The following is a 21,064-nucleotide window of genomic DNA, read 5'->3' on the forward strand; positions in this document are numbered from 1 at the left end:
TTCTGACGATATACAAATAAAAAAAGCAAACTCTAGCAAACAAATAATAATGCATGAAACTGTCCAATATATTTTTTTATTTACGCATTAACTTAATTCCGGAATTTCCAAAAAATAAAAAGGATGGAGACATGTCCCTTTAAAAGCACACGTTTCATATTACAATGAACAAAAAGAAATAACTCCAAAATAGATTACAGTCTTATCAAATTAACTATAGTCGATGATGAAGTGAAAATTATCGGTTAATAGTGATCTTTTTTATTATCATTTTTGGAATAAGATTAACAACAAAAATAGTTCACACACTGGATAAAAATGCATGTTTATGAAAAAAAAAACTTGAGGTTTTAATAAACAGCATAGAATATATAAGTTTGTTTTGAAAATATTAGCCAACATGAAATAAACACAGCGTAAAATTTAGACGTTACGTCATGACGTTCAACGCTTATGACGTCAACGATCCTGTTTGCGTCGTCACTGTAGAAACATCAAGTGGTATAGGTACACACGTTGCATAATCTGTAAGATATTTTTAGGAATTTTTAGGAAAACGAATTCACAATGGTGGAAGCTGCAGGCAAGCGATCGTCAATGACTTTGAGCAGGGTGCATAATGATGAGATATGGTAAGTTAAGTAAATTATAACCATAGAAATATATTATCTTATCTGCGAGTTCGATAACCAAAGCTTAAATTGATTTACCGGCGCAGTCGGGGTTTTCATGGTTGCTAAAAATACGAGAAAACACAAAATACAGCGCAAAATTATCGTGGTTGGAGTAATTTTTAATCATTTCATGTAAATTTCAATGACTGCGCATGTGTCGATAGTATCTGAAAATGAGCCATGCCACGAGAAAACCAACTTAGTGGCTTTGCGACCAGCATGGATCCAGACCAGCCTGCGCATCCGCGCAGTCTGGTCAGGATCCATCCTGTTCGCTGACGGTTTCTCTAATTACAATAGGCTTGGATCCATGCTGGTCGCAAAGCCACTGTGTTGGTTTTCTCATGGCATGGCAAAACTGTAGTTTAATAGTATTCGTAAACAGATAGACAATTTAACTATATTCAGATCACAATATCAACAAATCAGTTTTGATAAAGATTAAAGGGCAATAAATTCCTATAAAAACGCAGTTTGAACATAACATCAAAACTATTTTTTTTAAATATTTTCAGGTCCAGTTTTATTTTTATTTATAATCCATGGCATATTATATGCATGTGGATAAAACAAGTGAAATAATGAAATAGTCATAAATCAATATTGTACAATTTAAAGAATTCCGTCTGATTATTTTCGTACTCGTAGTTTCGTCCGCTGTTTTAAAAAAGCAGGATTTAGATTTCATTTTCGATCATAAGTGCATTTATAGGGTCATTCCTGAGATTTTATGTAAACAACACACGAATGTCATGTTTCAAATTTCTTAAACGACATTGTATTCGTAGTAACATGAGCGTATTTAAGGGTATGGATGTGGGCCCGATCTAAGGATGCTCCGCAAACTAAATTCTCTGCCGTTTAATTTAGCTAATAAGGAGGGTATCATCTAGAATTTTATTTTTAAAAAACGCACGAAAATGGTGGATTCTTTGCGTTTATCTGGTTGAAGAAACAGATCTGAAACTATCACAAAGCTTTTATGGATCTTAAAAGAAGATTCTTCCGCATAAATATATACAGTAAAACCTAACTGTAAAGACCGACCCTGGGAAGAGAAAAATGTGGTCGTCGTTGACAGGTGGTCCCTCGATGCTGGTTAATTTACACGTTTTATTGGCAAGCAGGTTTTAGAGGTCTTTATTCGGATGTGGTCTTTATTCGGAGGTGGTCTTTAGCCCAGGTTTGACTTATATGTACACGTCACCATTACCTTTTGTTTTAAAATGCTCATTTTTCTGTATCCCAGGAAAATTCACGTACGGCATGAGAATGTTTCGGCAAGACACAGGTGGCCAGAGACGTGGGGATATCTTATCTATGAATATAAAAAGGTAAACACTTTATATGTTTCATTGTCGACTGAAGTTCGAAAACTTAGTATCGTCTTAAGTACTGAACGCGTATTTAACGCTGCAACGGTATATACGGTAGCCCTTCGAAACAAAGGCTATATATACGATACCTCAAGGGGGCGGGGAGTAGGTGTTTGGAATCAATTAGATACATCAATCAGCTTTTATCAAAGGATAAGTTCTGTAAAGCAATACATTCACACAATAGGAACTTACCTGTACTTGATCTCAGTGATATTATACGTTTTTGTTCTTTGTGATCATTTCCATTTAATTTTACTGTAACATTTTAAGCCGGTAACAGGGCACTCGTTTGTCTGTTTTTGGGGCCGACTTCCCCTCATAAAATAATATGTTTTTCTCCTTTCTCAGAAGAAAATTCCCCTGATAATAGGTTGTTTGACCCAACTAGATATGAACTCTCTTTCAAGTTATATTATAGTGCATCCAAGGAAGGTTACTGCTGCAATATAGTTGCATAAGTTAGAAATGACTGAAGACAGTAGTAATAAGTGTGAAAAGTAGTAACATATATATGGCTAAAAACTTCCCCTTTTTGTCTTAAAACGATGAAAATTTCCCCTTCCTGAGGGTATGGGTACCTGTCCCCAAAAGTTGTCTAGTGCCCTGTGGTACTAAGGGGCGTGTTGCATATTTCATTTCCTGTCAGGAACCGACCCATTCAAACCGAGCCTGCTATTATTTTGCTTGGTAACGTTCATTATTTATTGAGGTATCTCTATACTATATACCTCCATGGTTGCGTTCTACTTAGATATTTCATAAGCCACTTTAAAGTGCCGTGTGGCGGCTATAAAAAGTATCCCCGTATTTTTTCTCAATGTTGTTATGTTTTTCCGGTCCTTTTAGATCATGGAATCCATTCAATTTACTATTATAGAATTCCGCTCAAACCGGCGCTAGGGGGCGTGTACATTTCATTACCACCCGTGAATAGATTCAATCAAACCAAGTCTGTTTTGATTTTGGTTGGTTGCGTTCTATGCTCCATGGATCTTATAGATACTATTAGCTCTACTTCATGTTAAAGTCAGATTATCAACCTTTTTGATTTTCTACAGTTAATTCACGTTGGTGTTTAAAATATTTTGAAATTGTGAAACTTACTCTAAGGCCGCATCCTTTCAAAGATAAATTGAGATTATTTCAATTTGAACAAAAGATGGCAATCATCTTTGAGATACTCTGTTAAATCTAAGTGGATCCGTAATAACAATTTCCGACCGATTACGTATTCTTGTATACGGTGTTTCGGCTTTGTTCGGACGTGTAGCTAACATGAGCACCTGACTTCCTGTTCATACCGTAGAATGCCGAAGCCACACACGGATAGTACGTAATCTAACGGAAATATCCGATTGTCATTGCGGGTCCACAACCTTAAGTATATCCATTACAGTTGAACTGTATGCTCGCGGGTGCACCGGTTTCTCCACGTCCTCGGTCAAGCAAGATGGCTGCCCCTGAATGTCTAAAGTTGCCCACTATTCCGCAGAAAAAGGTTGGATTTCCAACGACAACGAGTCAAGAAATAGGCTGGAAATCATCGAAGGTAAGATCAGTTTTATCTTAAGGTAGGTTTTACTTCGAGGTATTATCGGCTTTTACCCGGCTTTTGAATGTTGTATTTCTTTATGTATAATTTATATCATAATAATAAGTTATATGTTCATAAAAACTACATGCAATTTAATACTTATACAAATGTTACATATTGGTTATCTAATGTCAAAGTTGAAACCAGTCTGAAAGGACTTACTGGTCACTCATGTCCCCTTCGATAGATTTTTATGCTCCCTGAAGGGCGAGCATATAGTTGCCGCTTTAGCCGTCCTTCCGTCACACTATTTTCCAGAGTATAACTTGAAATCTATTAATGGCATTTGAATGAAAACTTCACATAATCATCAGGCCATTTAGACAAAGTGCAGTGTTAAAGAACCATAACTCTACCTTACCTAGTTTTTAAATTATCTCCATTTATTATACAAATTAAGGCTTGTCCGGAGCATTACTTGAAAAGTATTAAAGACATTTCATTGAAACTTCACAAAATGATAGAGGCCATTTAGACAAAGCGCAGTGTTAAAGAATCATAACTCTATCTTACCTAGTTTTTGAATTATCTCCCTTTATTATACAAAATAAGGCTTGTCCGGAGCATTACTTGAAAAGTATTTAAGGCATTTCATTGAAACTTCACAAAATGATACAGGCCATTGTCTGGAAGTGCAGTGTCAAAGAACCATAACTCTACTTTACCTAGTTTTTTAATTATCTCCCTTTAGTGCAGTGTCAATGAACCATAACGCTACTTTACCTAGTTTTTGAATTATCTCCATTTATTATACAAAATAAGGCTTGTCCGGAGCATTACTTGAAAAGTATTAATGGCATTTCATTGAAACTTTACAAAATTATAGAGGCAAAAATTACACTTAATGATATGTCCCTTGCTTTAATCATCTTCCTTTATTCAATTTTCTTCTTTTTATTATCTCCATTTTTTTCTTTCTAATATGTTATTCCCCATATTGGGATAAGCACATGCATCGGGGAGCATCATTCGGTTTTACCGATTCCTTGTTTATAAATTGTCAACAAGATGTTTCTTTTCAAAAAGCGCATGGATTCCCCAAAGTCTTCATTTAAATGGAAGGTTGAATTTTGGTAGATATATGATTGGGCACAATACAAAGAGGAATCAATAAATTCTTTATCAAAATTTCATCGGGTAAAGGATACAGAGCAGACATATAATAATCTCTTTTCCAGAGCGGACAGGTACTTGCTCGAATCCTCCTGATTTTGGAGGCGATAAAATAACTGGAAAACACATGGGTGGGCAAATAGCCCTTTAACTTCTTAGGATTATTACATCTAGTCTGTAGATGTCTTGCGATGCTTTTGTTTTGCTTGGTCAAAGGTAATGGTAACCGTAAAACCAAGAGTCTTCCAATAAGTAATGAGGTAACTCTTGGATGTACGAACGTAAGTTGTATGTAGCCTGTAAATAGTCCATTTTAAGGGATTAGTTCAAGCAGCGAGAGCTAGAGAGATTTATGTGCGTATAAATACAGAAGAAGAAAACTTCTTTCCCATTCACTCTTCAATTTGCTAAAATGCCACACTGATGTTGAAGTTAAAAACAAATTCCAACCAGTAAGTTGAATATGCTCAAGTCTGCGGTCATCAAACTTCTTAGGAACATTGTCCGTTGTCAAAAGATGACCTTATCATATTTGAGACAGATAGGCCAAAGGTCAAGGTCATAGTCACGTTGAATCCCAAAGGTTTCCCTGAAGACTGTAGAATTCATATATTAGCCGAGCATTTTTATGCCCCCGAAGGTGGGCTGATAAAATCGCACTGTCCGTTCGTGTGTGCGTCCGTGTTAATTATTGTCCGGGCTGTAACTCTGTCATCCATAAAGGGATTTTAAAATAACTTGGCATAAATGTTCATAATGAGGCGACGTGTCATGCGCAAGATCCAGACCCCTAGCTCCAAGGTCAAGGTAACACTTTAAAGTTCAAAGATTAACAGGGTCTGTTTCGTGTCCAGTCCATAACTCTGCAGTCCATGAAGGGAGGTTGAAATAACTTGGCATAAATGTTTACCATAATGAGAAGATGTGTCATGCGCAAGACGCAGGCGCCTAACTAAAGGTCAGGTCACACTTAGAAGTCAAAGTTTAACATGGTCTGTTCCGTGTCTAGTTTATAACTCTACCGTTCATAAAGGGATTTTGAAATTACTTAGCGCGAATGCTCCCCATAATGAGACGACGAGTCATGTCAAGACCCAGACCCCTAGCTCTAAGGTCAAGGTCAAACGTAGAGGTTAAAGGTTAACATGGTCTGTTTCTTGTCTAGTCCATAACTTTGCCATCGATGAAGGGCTTTTAAAATTACTTGGCATAAATGTTCCGTATGAGATGACGTGTCATGTACAATACTCAAACCCTTAGCTCCAAGGTCAAGGTCACACTTAGAAAATCAAAGGTTAACATGGTCTGTTTCTTGTCTGGTCCATCATTCTGCCATTTATCAAGGGATTTAAAAATAATTTGATACAAATGTTGACCATATTGAGGTGTGTCGCGCATATGACCCGGGTCTCTCAGTCAAGGCCACAAAATGATTCGTACCTAAACTATTCTTAATTTCTTGCATATTTTGTGCAGACAACTGTAGCATTCTTGGGGACGCTTCGGGGTTATCTGTCACTAAAAGTGACAGCTCTTGTTGTTTTTAAGGTGAATGCCAGTGACCTTGAACATGATTTCCTATCATCTAGAGCTATCACTTAAGGTGAATAATACCCTAGACGCAGCTGTGGTACAGTGAAGGAAAAATATTGTCATCATGACCTTTGACCTTCAAGTGTGACATTGTCATTGGCCATAGTGACCTAGGTTGTGCACTCGACAATTCATCTTGATGCGATAAATAATTCATTTTCGTTTTGTGAAAATCCTTTTGGCGGTAAAGACGTAAAGCGAAAACAAAACTAAAATATTTGATCTTTGAAGTCTTTGACATTGACCACAGAGCAGTCACACGGTATTTGCACTTTTCAGATCAGAAAATTACACTTTTTGGGTCAGTAGGTCACATTTCAAACAAGTTCATATCACTTGTAGCCGATTAATACCTAGTTACCACCGGCATGATATATTAACAAAGAGCTCTTCTTGGCATATCAAATAGTTAGCTCTGAACGTTTAGGAAAAACCAATGTCATTGTTTTTATTTGTATTTTCAGAATGGACACAATGCTCAGATGGTTACCAATTTTGGAGAACAAAGGCGTGGCAAATGTACCATTCAGCGTCGACTCAAATGGCCTAAAATGATGTTTTAATTTTTTTTAAAAATTTACCTTTAACTATTTTCCCAAAGTTTCAAAAATTTGCTTTTAAATAATTTTTTTAACAAAATCAGATCAGAATTCTTTATGGAAATGAGACTGGAATAATAAATATAAACATTTTTTTAGTACATATAGTTTTTATTTTATATGAAAATTGTATTCATGTAACTGACTTTTTCTTCTGAAGTTATACAATGTATATACATGTACTGTAGTTCCATAGGAATAACGCATAACAGTGTTATGAATGTAAAGGAATGTGTTGTATAGGCTGATTTAAATCAAACCTGCATACAGAACAGTCAGTCATATCATAAACCATGGCAATTATACAGTCACAAGATGACTCCAATCTACTATGGAAGCCTTATGAACTGGGCACCAGATTAGAACAGAGTTCTATATTTTTTTCCAAATAAACAGCATTCTGAAATTCAGAACACTTTTTCAGTGCTAAACAAGAGTGCCAGACTGTCACAGAATACACCCTTCTTAATATTCAGTTACGTATCATAAAGGTAATAATGTTGATGTTGTATGCCTTGTTAACCTAAATAAAAAGATTAAGAAGAAATCAAGGAATATATGAGGTTCCATGTAGGATGAAATTGACAATTGGATCAAAACTGAATGGACAAGGCTAATTTTGCTGATTTCAAGTATTCAAGGGTCAAAATCCAAGTGTCTTGGGCGATTTGGCTGGTTATCGAACTTGGCCAAGATATTATGCCCAAAAACATTGTCACCAAGTTTGGTGAAGATTGGAAGAAAACTGTTCGACTTAGCGGGTGGACAAGGCTAAATTGGCAGTTTTTTGAGTAATTCAAGAGCCATAATCCAAGAGTGTCTGGAGCGATTTGGGTGGTTATCAAAACTGGCTAAGATATTATGCCTAAAAACATGGTCAGCAAGTTTGGTGAAGATTGGATGAAAACTGTTCTACTTAGAGAGCGTACATGTTTCTTGAATGCTGACCGCCCACCCGCCACAGGTGTTCACATAATATGCACTGCTCTTTCTGAGACGGGCGTATAAAAAGAATATACCCAAGATGAGTCCTTAAACAACAACGCCTAATTTCAACTTGATTAACATAATACACTTTATTTAATCATAGCATGATTAAATCTTCTAATATACAATGTACCACAGGTCGAATGAGCAAAAATTTAATCAGGACAGCATCGTCATGGTCAAATATTAAAGCATCTGAACAATACACTGCAGTATATCAGATGATAAATCACAAGAAAGCCTTAATAATTTTAATTCTAACATGTTCATAAAAATAGTTCAATAATCCAGAGCTCATATGACCTAGTACTAACCTTTGATGATCCAGTATTCAATTTGACCTAAATTTCATTAAGACAAACATTCTGACCATGTTAAAGGAAACCAGGGAGAAAATTTGGCTTCTAAAAGGTTAACCAAGATTTTCTATGATTTGATATAGTGACCTACTTAACCTTGATTTTATACAGACAAAATTCTGAGCAAGTTTCATGAAAATCAAGTACAAAATGTGGTCTCCAGAGTGTGATTCTGACCTAGTGATCTAATTTGGCCACTTCAAAAGTGACCTAGAATCTTTAAAGAAAAGTTTCATGATGATCTGGTTGTAAATACTGCCTCTATAGTCTTAACAATGTTTTTCTATTACTTGACTAACTTTTTTTAACCTATAGGTACCCAGTACCAATGCACTGATATTCAACTGAGGCAAATATTCTGACCAAGTTTCATTAAGATTGTACCAAAAGGCTGACTTCTAGAGAGTTAGAAGTCAAACTGTTGAAAACAACAAACTCAGGGCGATCACAATAGCTCAAACTGAGCACTTTTTTGCTCAACTGAGCTAAACATATGCTGATCTATATTTATTGCATAATAATCAACTTGGAGTTATGCATCAAAAATCCTAACTTCACACTTGGCTTTTTGTTGTAATTTCTGTCAAATATGCTAGAAAACTGGTTAAGTATACCATAACTGATGTGTCCTTTATGTAGAATTTTCTAGAACACATGTAGAACTATAAGAGTAGAGTGCAAACTTTGTAATAAAATTATATCAAAGTTCAACTTTAATGGGTCAATGAAAATGGCTGTAATACTTGGTTTTACAATTACTTTTTGATGACTGGTCTTAACCTTAATTTCCTTCTTTTGTTAGTACACAGGCTGAAGTGTCCACATCTATTTTCCCCATCGCTGATCATGTAAAGGTCAGGGACAACCCTTACCCACTTTACCATGTCACACAGTATTTCTTATCTTCCCTTACCCATCATGCACTATTACAGTATAATTATTCATTTACAAAAAAGTTGCAGACTCTTAATACATTCTACTATTATTCATGGTTTGCCCTGTGGCCTTTATCAAAAATGACAAATATGAACTGCACAGTCTTCTTTCTTCTTGAAAAAATCAAGAATCCAACTGTTATAACAGGATAATTGAAATATTATCATCATCTCCGGCCAAAAATTATCAAATGATTATCTTCGATAATCTGCACAGTTCATACTTGATCACCACTTTTGTGATGGACGTTACTCTGAATTTATCACCATGTATGGTCAATCATTTTCATCTTCGTCACTACTTTCAGATTCCTCGTACGTTACAGTAGGTCTGTTTGTATTGATCACTTTATCACCGAGGTTTTCCTCGTTCTCCGAGTCACTGTCACTAGGTGGCAACATATCGTCCGGAATCATACTGTTACTGTTCTTGTTGTCGGAATCGTCAGAGAATCCTGCTGGCCTGAAATTGTAACATAATGACAGTTAACTTTCATCATTACATTACTCCCTACCGTTCCACAAAATAATATAATAAAGGTCTGCAATCATCCCATACTAATTTTGTATGGTTTCATAACACCAAAATTCAACAAATATGGAAGGAATGATCAAGATAACTATATATAGCATAATACTGTCTCAAAAATCCATATCAGACTTCAATTATGCCTGACAAAGACTTTGAAATCACCACCTTAGAACCTTTTAGAAATATGTAATGACACCGTGCATATGCCCATATCAAAATATTAAATTCTCTATTATTTACTTAAACAAGAGCTCTGCAAAGCAGGGTAATATATGCCACAGTTTTAGACTAGCAATCAGTGGCTGAGTTATGGGGGCTTGTGTCTAGTGGCTTTGATGCGATATTAAGGTATATCAAAGAAAGTAAAAGTGAAGACAAGACTTTAGTATGCCCACATGCATAATGTCAAGCCTGCCAGCTGTCAAGTGTGACCTTGACCTTAGACCTAGGGACCTGGTTCTTGCGCATGACACTGTCTCATAATGGTGAACATTCATGCCAAGTTACATCAAAATTCCACCAAATAAAAAAAGGCCACCATGCATGCAGAAGAAATGCTACGGACAAACTTCAATTTGACCTTTGACCTCCAACTGTGACCTTTACCTTTGAGATAGGAACATGGGGTTTGCACGTGACACTCCTTCTCATTGAGGTAAACATTCATGCCAAATATAAATAAGATTGGTCCATGCATGTCAAAGTTATGGTCCGGACAAAGATGGACGGGCGCACCCACTTACATACACCAACCTGCCAAAAGTAACGACTATATCGAGCTCCCAAGTGGTCTCGAGAAAAAATGTATGTGTGTGGGATAAGGGTTTGTGATTCGAAGTCAGTTACTCATCTCTCATCCCTCTGGTGGCATAAAAAGAAGGTACTAATCTTGCTGAAATCCAACAAAGACTTATAAACTGTGTAAAAGTAGGCATTCCAAAGACACACTATCTAATTATTTACAAATACTGAAACGTTTTTCAATAATTTTTGTTGCATTAACTTGTAAAGAGTTTCCAAAATACTCTTTGATTTTGTTTTCAATAAAACACAGTCTGTGACTGTGTATCATGTCTTTATTGTACTTCCTTGGAAGCAATTTACAGCCTTTAACAATTTACACAGCCTTTAAATATTTTCCTAGGCATAACTATTTAAGCAGATAAAATATTACCATTTTCCTTCTTCTTTGATGTATTTAACTTGATCCTTGTACAGTATGTACACTATCTCTGCTTTCACTTTGTCCCCTTCATCAATTGGTTCAATTATCACAAAATCTCCTGAAAATAACATAAGACATAATTCGAAGTAAGGTTTCTCTTGGTCATGTTAATTTTCGAAAGTAGAGACAAAAAATTATGCAAAATTAAAATATTATGGTACCAAGTTTTCTGTTCAATTTTGAATTTTTCATGCAAAATTTCTTTTAAGGCAACAAAAATTTTTCATGCTTTTTTCACTATGTAGAGACCTTAACTTGTTTAAAACTTGAATTTAGTATTACATATGTGAAATTTTTATTTATTATTTTTTGTTTTCGTACTCCAGAAAAAAAATGTATTTTTTCCTATTTGTGAACAAATTCAGGACTACCTTACACTCTGACAATACTTATAAAAGCACTGACCTCCAGATGGTATGACGACAAAAGAAAAGAAATTTTTTAGGTATCAGGAAATTTTTGTTATACTTCTTAAGAAGGCTTTGAAAGTTACTTACTGACAGAATAATTATATGTTACGGAAACACATGAGAATTAGTTGTTTTACTAATTTTTAAATTTAAAATTGGAAAGTGTTTGAAACTGGGTACCAGAGGTAAACTGCCTTAATTATAAATCTTTATATTTATCATTCGTCAGATACTTAATTCATCCTTAGTGTATTAGTTAGGAACGGGGAAAGATTTTATTGCTGAGTAAGCTCAGGTTTGATTCCAATATGTTTTGAGGACACACAATTTCACTTAAATATCTGCAATGTGACTGAAATTATTGTAAAGGAGCAGGCTGATGTCTGTTGGATAATGAAATCATTGTAAAGGAGCAGGCTGATGTCTGTTGGATAAATGTATGCTGAAATCATTGTAAAGGAGCAGGCTGATGTCTGTTGGATAAATGTATGCTGAAATCATTGTAAAGGAGCAGGCTGATGTCTGTTGGATAAATGTATGCTGCTGTTATTTATAGTTACTGGCTGACTGAATTTTTTCCCAATTTTGATCAAAATACATGTACTACTAAAATTCCCAAAGCAAAAGGTACACGGAGGCCAAACCACGTGACTTTTAGATATCATACACACCGAGAAAATGTCCTGATTCAGGTAGAACTTTGTCTATTTTTTCATTATTACTTGACGGATTTTCATACTTAGGATAAAGAGTGCCTAAGAAAGAAAAAGATGTGCTTTCCTCCACACAAAATGTCTGCAATTAGTTGTCAGTACTCTTCTCTAACACTGCCCAACTTTGAAAGTGTGTATGCATTTAGTCCACGAACAGCAGTTGGGTGAAGTGTTTGAGAAAAGAACTGTATCTATAAGCCAACCTGGGGTATTGGTCACCTTCCTAAATTACTGTTAAAAAAACATGATTTTATACCTCTTTTAATCCAGACATTTTTACGGAACTTGGTTGGCATGCTGACAAGAAATTTCTCATTATTTTCAGTTTCAACTTCATGCAAATTGTTCCCTCTTCCAGCTGAGATCTGTAATAGAGAAATGTGATTGTCAAATTATTATGTTGTCTTAAACTGGGGATTTAGGAGGGGCTTACATGTAAAACTGCCTTTTTCTTGAAGTTCTTGTATGTCAAACTCCACAATTTTTTGTCATTAGGGAAATTCTTTCAAACTTAGGTTCATAGATCTCCTATCAACATCCATGATGTGCAGAAGTAAAAATAAGATGTTCTTTAAGGGGCAACAATAATTAAGACATAGGCAATCTTGGCACTTAATTCATTCACCACCAAACAAGTCTTTTTAGAGGGGCTTACATGTAAAACTGCTTTTTTCTTGAAGTTCTTGTATGTCAAACTCCACAATTTTTTGTCATTAGGGAAATTCTTTCAAACTTAGGTCCATAGATCTCCTATCAACATCCATGATGTGCAGAAGTAAAAATAAGATGTTCTTTAAGGGGCAACAATAATTAAGACACAGGCAATCTTGGCACTTAATTCATTCACCACCAAACAACTCTTTTTAGAGCCATATTACAAGCTGCCAGTCTGATCTTACTGCAAGGATGAGACAAATGTTTGATCTTCCTGAGCGAGATAAAAGGCTGAGAGGCTCTGTTTTTTTTTATAGGGTTTAACTTGCATTTCGCTTTGGGGTTAGATTTGAGCGAAGTTTTAAGTTCCAAAGTGCCTATTCCACTCAAGTCGCCCACTCGCGAGAGCCCTGAGTTTAATGTCACACCAACACAATCATTATTAAAGGTCATAATTATGGTGACTTTCTTTCAAGCTTTTAATGGTGCAGAAAGACCCCGGATGCCCCTCCATCATTTCAGTTATTTATGTGCTCCTGGGTAAAACCAACAACCTTCCACAAGCTAGCTGGATGGCTTCCTCACATGGCAGAATTCTACAGTCCAAGCAAGGTTTTGAACCTACAGAGGCATGAGGCAAGTGATTCAAAGTCAGACATCTTAATCACACAGCCAAAAAGGTCGAGTGTAAGGCTTTGACCAAACATTAAATCCTACAGTACATATTTTGCTTTCCACTTTGACGATATTTTGATAGGTGTTCACCAAAAATATTAAACTGGCAGAAGGAAGGCATAAAGTTCAATAATATATTTCTATACTCTTCTAATAGCTCTTGAAACATTTATGACTGATGACTTGAAATATAGTGGATTCTAGTTGATTAACCTTTAAAAATTTATGACACTGTCTACATGTGTATATCAAAAAGTATTTTCACAGTGTATAGACTCTCTGTACGCCCGACCGGAAGTCGCCAAAAACTAGGCGTTCAGAAATCAAAACACAAATTTTTGCTGTCGCGGATGGCTTGGATTTTCGTTGTTTATTTCGTTAATATCGCATAAAGTAAGTGTATGTGTTATCTACATATTGTTTAAGAGCTACTGTTTACGTAGATACCAAACACGCCTATTAAAACTCTCAATATACTTCATTTCAAGTCAAATCACGTGTGGGTATTTGTTCGATTTTGTAATAAAACTATCAATTCTTTGAAATACATGTATATTGAGCTTTTGCAAAGAATTGAAACCTTTGCTACTTCGTAGATAAATATCTTACGCATCAATAAATACTAGCATGGCTCTATGGTAACGAATGCGTTTTCAGGAAAATGTGTTTTTCTGAGACATGTATGCCGATTACACTGTCCCACTAGTCGATACATTACTGGCCCACTAATCGCTATTTCTAAAATCCGGACTGAACGCTTAGTCGAAAAACTGAACGCATATTCAAAACTTCTTTTCATTCATGTATTTCCATAATTTGACTTTGTTTTATGACAACTGACAGTTAAAAAGTAATAGTTATAATTTCCCTTACCAAAATGAAAAGTTTGCAGCAAACTTGCCGCAAAGTTGCGGTAAATTTGCCGCAAACATTTTAGTTCACCAGAACAGAGTAATAAATGTTTGCAGGAGTTCGCCAGTAGCGGCGACCTTTCGGCAAACCTTTCGGTGACGTTGCTGCAAACTCACCACAGACTTTACTGAATTAAGAGTTTGCCATAACATCGCCAGAAACTTTATCACATGATTTTGTTCACCAAAACGTCACCAGAACTTTTATCTATATTTTATTCTCCAAAACATTCGCCATATGATCTTTTATTTATCTGACCAGATGTGAAAGTTTGCCAGAGGATTGCCAGAACAGTATCACATTACTTCTTCTTCGTTTTTATTGGCTGTATAGAGTTTGGCTCCATTTTCAAAACTGCCAAACAGTAGTTGAACATCGATGTATTAACATGAAATATTTATGTTTCTCTGCTAAACAAAAACTTCCACAAAAATATGGATAAACCACCGAAGTATACTGTGTTTAATTCCGTGGATAAATGTTGCGATGTAAGGTTAGTTTTCACATTATTACGCATGCAAAAGCAGAATGATTTTTATACGGTTAGCCTTTGTTTTTTTCAGACATGTGTCACCAGCTAAAGACCATTAGATACAATAGATTGCAATAAATAATTTAGTGAATCTGCAAATTTATTAAGACATTTGCACACAGAGGAATTTTTTGCACAACGGTTCCTTTAAAATATCTAATATAAATAGTTTCAAACCCATGTAAGCATAAAATATATTTACTAACGATATACTTTATCATAATGATCTCGTGCATTTGTATTTTTTCTTTATAATTATTTAGAAAAGATAAATCATTATTAGCAGATGATATTTTGCTAAAATAGTAGACCTTTCTTACTTTTCTTGAAAATATATCCTTTGTTCTTCAAAAACAAAAGGTCTGTTACTTTAACGCCAAAAGTTTGCAGCAAATTTGCGGCAAACAAATTTGCATAATTGTTTGCTGCAAAGTCGCCGCAAACTAATTTGCATAAATAGTTTGCCAAAAGCTCGCAAGAACATTGCCAGAAGTTCGCCAGAAAGGTTTTGGCGAATTTGCGGCAAACTTTTACCATGCAAATTAGGTTTGCCGCAAATTTGCTGCAAACTTCATTTGCATATTCATTTGCATAAATTGTTTGCGGCAAATTTGCCGCAAACTAATTTGCATGGTAAAAGCTCGCCAAAAGAAGGTTTACGGCAAATTCACCAAAATGTTTGCGGCAAATTTGCCGCAACGTTCGCCGGAAGCCTGATATTTTGGTAAGGGTTCTTTCGTTTTCGTAACAGTCACTGACCAGTTTATATGTTATTACTGCAGTTTCGAATCCACTTTTCGTAAAGGTTAGTGTTTATTAGTAAGTAATTATCAAATTGATTAGTCTAGCACGGCTCAGTCGCAGTAAATGCGTACTAATAAACTCTAACCTGCATTGTGTTTGAAATTATTTTTTTGTAATAATGACTAGATTCTTTACACTAACGCATCATTCATATAATCGTTAAGTGGCCCAACTCAGTGCTTGATCCATTTCCGGCATCTCAGAGACTTGTTCGGACTTTATGACGTGGACTTTATCATAATTCACAGAAGAAACAGCTGCCGTCGGCGCGGCTATTTGTAATTTCTGTTTATTTTAATATCCGGCTCCAAATAACCGCTGATATCAGTCAAAATCAAGCAGATCGAAGCCAGTATCCAATTCTTTTTCGTTTGCATTAAAAATTATTTCAGTAATCGCTACAGAACAAGCGGAAAATGACCTGGCTCCTATATAGAGCGGATATAATTTGACCAACATGTTATGGGACTTGCTGCTATCAACTAGTTTTATAACCCCAAAGGCACTTGTGAAATTTCAATTCAATAACTGTATTAGTTTTGGAGATAGTAACTTGCATGTAAAATTTTAACCAGAATTTTCTAAGTCCTAAAGGGGGCATAATTTGCCCAAAATACACGCCAGAGTTATGGGACTTGACCCAGTGAGGTTGGTAATTGATCTAGAAAAAGAAAAAAATAAGTTTCAAAGCTATATGCCTTGAAATGATAGCTGTATGTACTTGCATGCAAAAACTTAACCAAGGTGTGACGCCGACGCCAGGGTGAGTAGAATAGCTGACTATTCTTCGAATAGTCGAGCTGAAAAGGCTTTGTTTGCACAATGTTTATGTGAAGTTACAGTAAGGTATAAGCAAAAGTTAAAAAAAGATGTGACAAAAAAAAGGCTGCCAAAAAAACTTAACTTTAACCAAAGCCGGGGCTAGTAGAAAAGCACCGCTATTCCCCGAATAATCGAGCTAAAATACAAAGAAAAAAGCAAAAACAGTGTCCTGTCAAGCTGAGCGGAATAAATACATATTTTTCTCGTATGTTAACGGAAACTCGTATACAGATTCTATTTCCTGTCCAAGACAAGGACATCGTTGGTGAAACAGACTAGTAAATACTGTTTCACTGTCACAAGTAAAATACAATACAAAACTTATATTTATATAAGTACAGTGTATAGAGCATACAAGCCCAAACACTTCGTCATTTCGTTATTGAATAGGCGTACAGTGTTTTGGCGAATAGTGGGACAGTTTTTCTGTAAAGATTTGCGACTAGGCGTTCAGTGTATAATTCATATGCATGTTGAATTTAACAATATTTAAACTATTCAGGATTGTAAATTCATATTTGTAGGTATAAACTCGTTTGCATGAATTTATAATTTAACATTCAGAAGCGGTTCTGACACGTATTTCACTCGCAGTTCCTAAATAATGGGCATTTTAGCCTGAATACATCGTCTTTTGCTTCGACCTTCTAGGTTTTGAATGAAAATACGTTTTATTTTCATGTGTTAATGTCTGTTAAACGGCAGTTTGTTCTACAGACATTTATCATACATTGAAAAATATATACAACAAGAATATTTATTTCAAATAGCCACAGAAAAACATAAAAATACTCACTACCGACAGCTTCCAAAAATTTGAAAAACGAAAGTGAACGCCTAGTTATTGGCGACTTCCGTTTGGGCGTACAGAGAGTCTATACACTGTGATTTTGCTTTCCAATGGCATAAATCCCTATCCCCAACCCCCTCCCCCTGCACCCCAAAAAACGCAAAAAATGAATTGACTGCTTACTCTGACAATCTGCTGGTTTCCCTCTGGTAAGACAAAGTCATCCAGTACTTCCTTCACCACATGTTTTCTTTTTGTAGCTGCAGACATTTCAACAGATCTATTTAGTTTTGCAACTCTGAAAAGTTTAAAACATATAGCTGCAACACATTAAATAAAACTACTTAAGAGACAATGAAACCTCATGCAGTTCTTCTTTCCTTCATCATTTGCGCTGTGCCATGAGAAAACCAACATAGTGGGTTTGCGACCAGCATGGATCCAGACCAGCCTGCGCATCCGCGCAGTCTGGTCAGGATCCATGCTGTTCACTAACAGTTTCCCTAAGTCGCAAAGCCACTATGTTGGTTTTCTCATGGCATGGCTCATTTGCTTTATTCAGCTTAATTTTCTGGCATTATATCATTCTGTTGATAAAAACTTGAATTTAAACAGAAATAGTTTGGTTGAACATCCGACACATTTTGCCTAGCTACTTATAAGTTTGTTAAGATTAATTACTGATTGATATGACATGGCAGTATGATGGCACACTACATACATGTAGTAACTAATGTTTTCATGTCGGTAAAAAGCTACACATACATTCGGTTATATAACAAGCTGTCTTAAAACCCATCTGACAAGAAATAAATTTTGATTTAATCTACATGTAATTTGTTTTTACACGCTGAAATACTAAACTTAAACTCAAGTGGTTGGGGAGTTAATGCATGACTTTACAAAACTGATTCTTTCATAGAATAGTCCATTAATATTTTTGTTTTTTTTTGGTGTGGGGGTGGGGGGTGCATGGGGAGCGATTTTAGGCCAAAATTCGGCTCTAATCCAAATCAGTTTTTGTTCATTACATGTGTAATAGCTTATTTATAACAAAAACAATGTAACATGTGCAATAATTTAAACCCCGTGACATCACGCTGGGTTGCTTTCTCCTTATTGTTAGTGCTTACTATACAATTTCTTAACCTATATAGTCAGACATGTGTCAGGGCTGACATTCTACCATTTACAAGTCCAACAAATTTGACGCGAACCTAGGAAATATTGAGTTATTTTCCTTATGGACAATATCTCCACTTGCGTCACACACTCGAACTACCAATACAGTGGAGGAAATTTCTGATGAAATTTTTATTGCTGCTGACACTTTACATCCTATAGGTTTAAATGCCGATTATGTCAAAATTGGCCATAAAATCAAATAAAACTTACATGTATCAAAAGGGGATTCAATTCCTCATTGATTTATGTAAAAATTATGAAATAATTTCTAAAATTACGAATTTTCTGATGATTTAAACTAATATATGTACTGTAGTCTGTACACGATTAACGTTTACCGCGTGTCTACACAGCCTATGCGCAAGCGATAAAACCAGTAACTTAACATGACTGTGCACTGTGATTTATCCTCCATTATTTTGGTCCTTCGATGTTTTGATGGTAAGATTGCCCGTCACAAATATAAAACAATTTGACGTGTCAAATTATTTTGACTAACCATTTACAAACTGAAGCTGTGACTGTATGTGTATATCCCGATTACACAGGAAAACACAATTTTAGCCAAAATTAGGGACAAAAAACAGACCCAAATAGACGAGTACATGTTGTAGTGCTGCAAATGGGATGTTACTGGGAGTCTGACCGGTGTACTGTGTAAGAAAGAACTTAAAATTTTTTCAAATAGATTGGTTTTTAGAATTTTTGTGACTACATTTTTCACTTAGTCTAACAAGTCAGACGTGATCCTTGGAAATATTGAGTTATTTTTATTATGGGCAATATCTCCACTCGTGTCGAATACATGCCGACTCGGACCATGACTGATTCTGCCCAAATTTACTTCGCTTATTCGGCCCAAATTGTTTCTGACACGTAAATATCATAAGTAAAAACAACATTTATGAGTATTAAGTTTGATTTCTGATGCAAATAATAATTAAAATGCTTATTTAACTGATGCATTTTAGCTTGTCAAAACTTTCTTACCTACTTGTACGGTGTGTGCCTGGGCTGAATCTGCCATGGCCTGAATCAGCCTGTTTCCCTCGTGTCAAACACCCGAGACCAAAATAGTGACCAGTGGAAATTTGCGATGAAATTTTCAATGCTGCCAACGCTTTACATGTTATAGGTTTACATGCTGATTTCTCCTTATTGTTAGTGCTTACTATACAATTTCTTAACCTATAGTCAGACATGTGTCACGAATTGGCCATAAATTCAAATAAAACTTACATGTATCAAATGGGGATTCAATTCAGAAGGGACCACCAGTTGTCAAAATTGCAAAGATTCGGATAATTGTACCATACCCGAGTGAACTACCGTTTAAACATAAATTATCCTTACAAGTAAATTAATGAATATTTCAGAAGATCCTTGAGCAAACACTTAAAGATAATATTGTTACACTGTAATTTTGTACCAAAAGTAAGTATTTTCTTTTCAGTATCTTAAAATTGTTACTTAATTACCTTGGAAATGTAACCTGTCACACTTGTGCAATAATCTCCATTTTGAAGAGCTGATTCATAGCAAGAATGAACCCAAAGAGAAAGTAACGAGAAAGATAAGCTAATATAAAATTCAGTGAAGTCGGCAATATACCAGACAACATAGGCTCATGTGCGCTTTTGAACCGACTAAAGAATAACACGTAGTATATATTAATACAAATGGCTATAATGTTTCATCACTGAACGTTTGCCATTATTATAAAAGAAGAAAAGAAGCTGAAAAAATAAAGTGGAGGTTAATAGTATATAATTATACACTTTATTCAGTTTGTTAAGAAAAGGAATATGCAAATAAATAGCAATTAACACATTAAAAAAGGTCACCTGTAAAATTTGTCATTGGAATCATCAAGATAAAATTCTGACCAAGTTTCATGAAGACAGAGTCATAAATGTGGCCTCTACAGTGTAAACAAGCTTTTCCTTTGACTTGAGAAAGTGACATTGTTTTTGACCCCACATGACCCAGTTTCAAACTTGGCCTAGGAATTATTAATATAAATATTCTAAGCAAGTTTCATGAAGATAGGTCATAAATGTGGCCTCAAGAGTGTTAACAAGCTTTTCCTTTGATTTGACCACGTGACCTAGTTTTTGACCCCATATGACCCAGTTTTGAACTTGGCATAGGAATCATCAAGATAAACATTCTGACCAAGTTTTATGAAGACAGAATCATAAGTGCGGCCTCTAGGATGTTAACAAGCTTTTCCTTTGTTTTGACCTGGTAACCTAGTTTTTGACCCACATGACCCAGTTTGAGAACTTGGCCTAGAAATCATAAAGATAAACATTATCTGCAAGTTTGTTTAAATGAAACCTCTATATGGCTGAAAGGGCCAAAATGGAAAATTTTGCCTCTTTCAGGGGCAGTAACTCTAGAACCCATGATGGAATCTATCGGTTTTCAAAAGGAACCGAGATCTTATTGTGACTTACTGTGTAAGTCTGGTTAAAATCGAATGTAAAATGTCACTTCTATCGTGTTCACAAGGTAAACATTAACAAATTTTGGCTATTTCAGGGGTCAGTCAGGGGCCATAACTCTGGAACCTAT

At 35.5% G+C, this 21,064-nt stretch overlaps 2 protein-coding genes across 4 annotated transcripts; one reads left to right on the plus strand and one right to left on the minus strand.

Annotated features, from left to right (window-relative positions):
- The first annotated feature begins 474 nt into the window (after window positions 1–474).
- LOC123545625 (uncharacterized protein C20orf85-like) lies at window positions 475–7,045 on the plus strand. Its single transcript, XM_045331943.2, has 4 exons — window positions 475–632; window positions 1,924–2,008; window positions 3,450–3,602; window positions 6,818–7,045. The coding sequence occupies exons 1-4, from the start codon at window positions 568–570 to the stop codon at window positions 6,914–6,916; spliced, it is 402 nt and encodes a 133-aa protein (XP_045187878.1). The 5' UTR covers window positions 475–567; the 3' UTR covers window positions 6,917–7,045.
- A 1,033-nt stretch (window positions 7,046–8,078) lies between these two features.
- LOC123539493 (probable RNA-binding protein EIF1AD) lies at window positions 8,079–20,018 on the minus strand. Of its 3 annotated transcripts, none has more exons than XM_045324138.2 (5): window positions 19,966–20,018; window positions 17,486–17,600; window positions 12,370–12,478; window positions 10,940–11,048; window positions 8,079–9,696 (listed from the first exon to the last, which is right to left on the minus strand). In XM_045324138.2, the coding sequence occupies exons 2-5, from the start codon at window positions 17,570–17,572 to the stop codon at window positions 9,510–9,512; spliced, it is 492 nt and encodes a 163-aa protein (XP_045180073.1). In that variant the 5' UTR covers window positions 17,573–17,600; window positions 19,966–20,018; the 3' UTR covers window positions 8,079–9,509. The 3 variants fall into 3 exon arrangements, with proteins under 3 accessions (XP_045180073.1, XP_045180082.1, XP_053402671.1); XM_045324147.2 differs by having other exon boundaries at window positions 19,917–19,987; XM_053546696.1 differs by lacking the exon at window positions 19,966–20,018 and adding an exon at window positions 19,478–19,746.
- Window positions 20,019–21,064: the final 1,046 nt, after the last annotated feature.

This window comes from Mercenaria mercenaria, chromosome 1 (assembly GCF_021730395.1).
Source record: "Mercenaria mercenaria strain notata chromosome 1, MADL_Memer_1, whole genome shotgun sequence".
Classification (NCBI taxonomy): domain Eukaryota; kingdom Metazoa; phylum Mollusca; class Bivalvia; order Venerida; family Veneridae; genus Mercenaria; species Mercenaria mercenaria.

Excerpts from the sequence above, each read along its gene's own strand:
- LOC123545625 (XM_045331943.2), top strand. The coding sequence starts at position 568 with ATGGTGGAAGCTGCAGGCAAGCGATCGTCAATGACTTTGAGCAGGGTG. Across the intron at positions 2,009-3,449 it reads TTATCTATGAATATAAAAAG|TTGAACTGTATGCTCGCGGG; the intron begins GTAAACACTTTA and ends TATCCATTACAG. Across the intron at positions 3,603-6,817 it reads TAGGCTGGAAATCATCGAAG|AATGGACACAATGCTCAGAT; the intron begins GTAAGATCAGTT and ends TTGTATTTTCAG.
- LOC123539493 (XM_053546696.1), bottom strand. The coding sequence starts at position 19,689 with ATGTCTGACTATAGGTTAAGAAATTGTATAGTAAGCACTAACAATAAG. Across the intron at positions 11,049-12,369 it reads AAATGTCTGGATTAAAAGAG|GAGATTTTGTGATAATTGAA; the intron begins GTATAAAATCAT and ends TGTTATTTTCAG. Across the intron at positions 9,697-10,939 it reads ATCAAAGAAGAAGGAAAATG|GCCAGCAGGATTCTCTGACG; the intron begins GTAATATTTTAT and ends TTACAATTTCAG.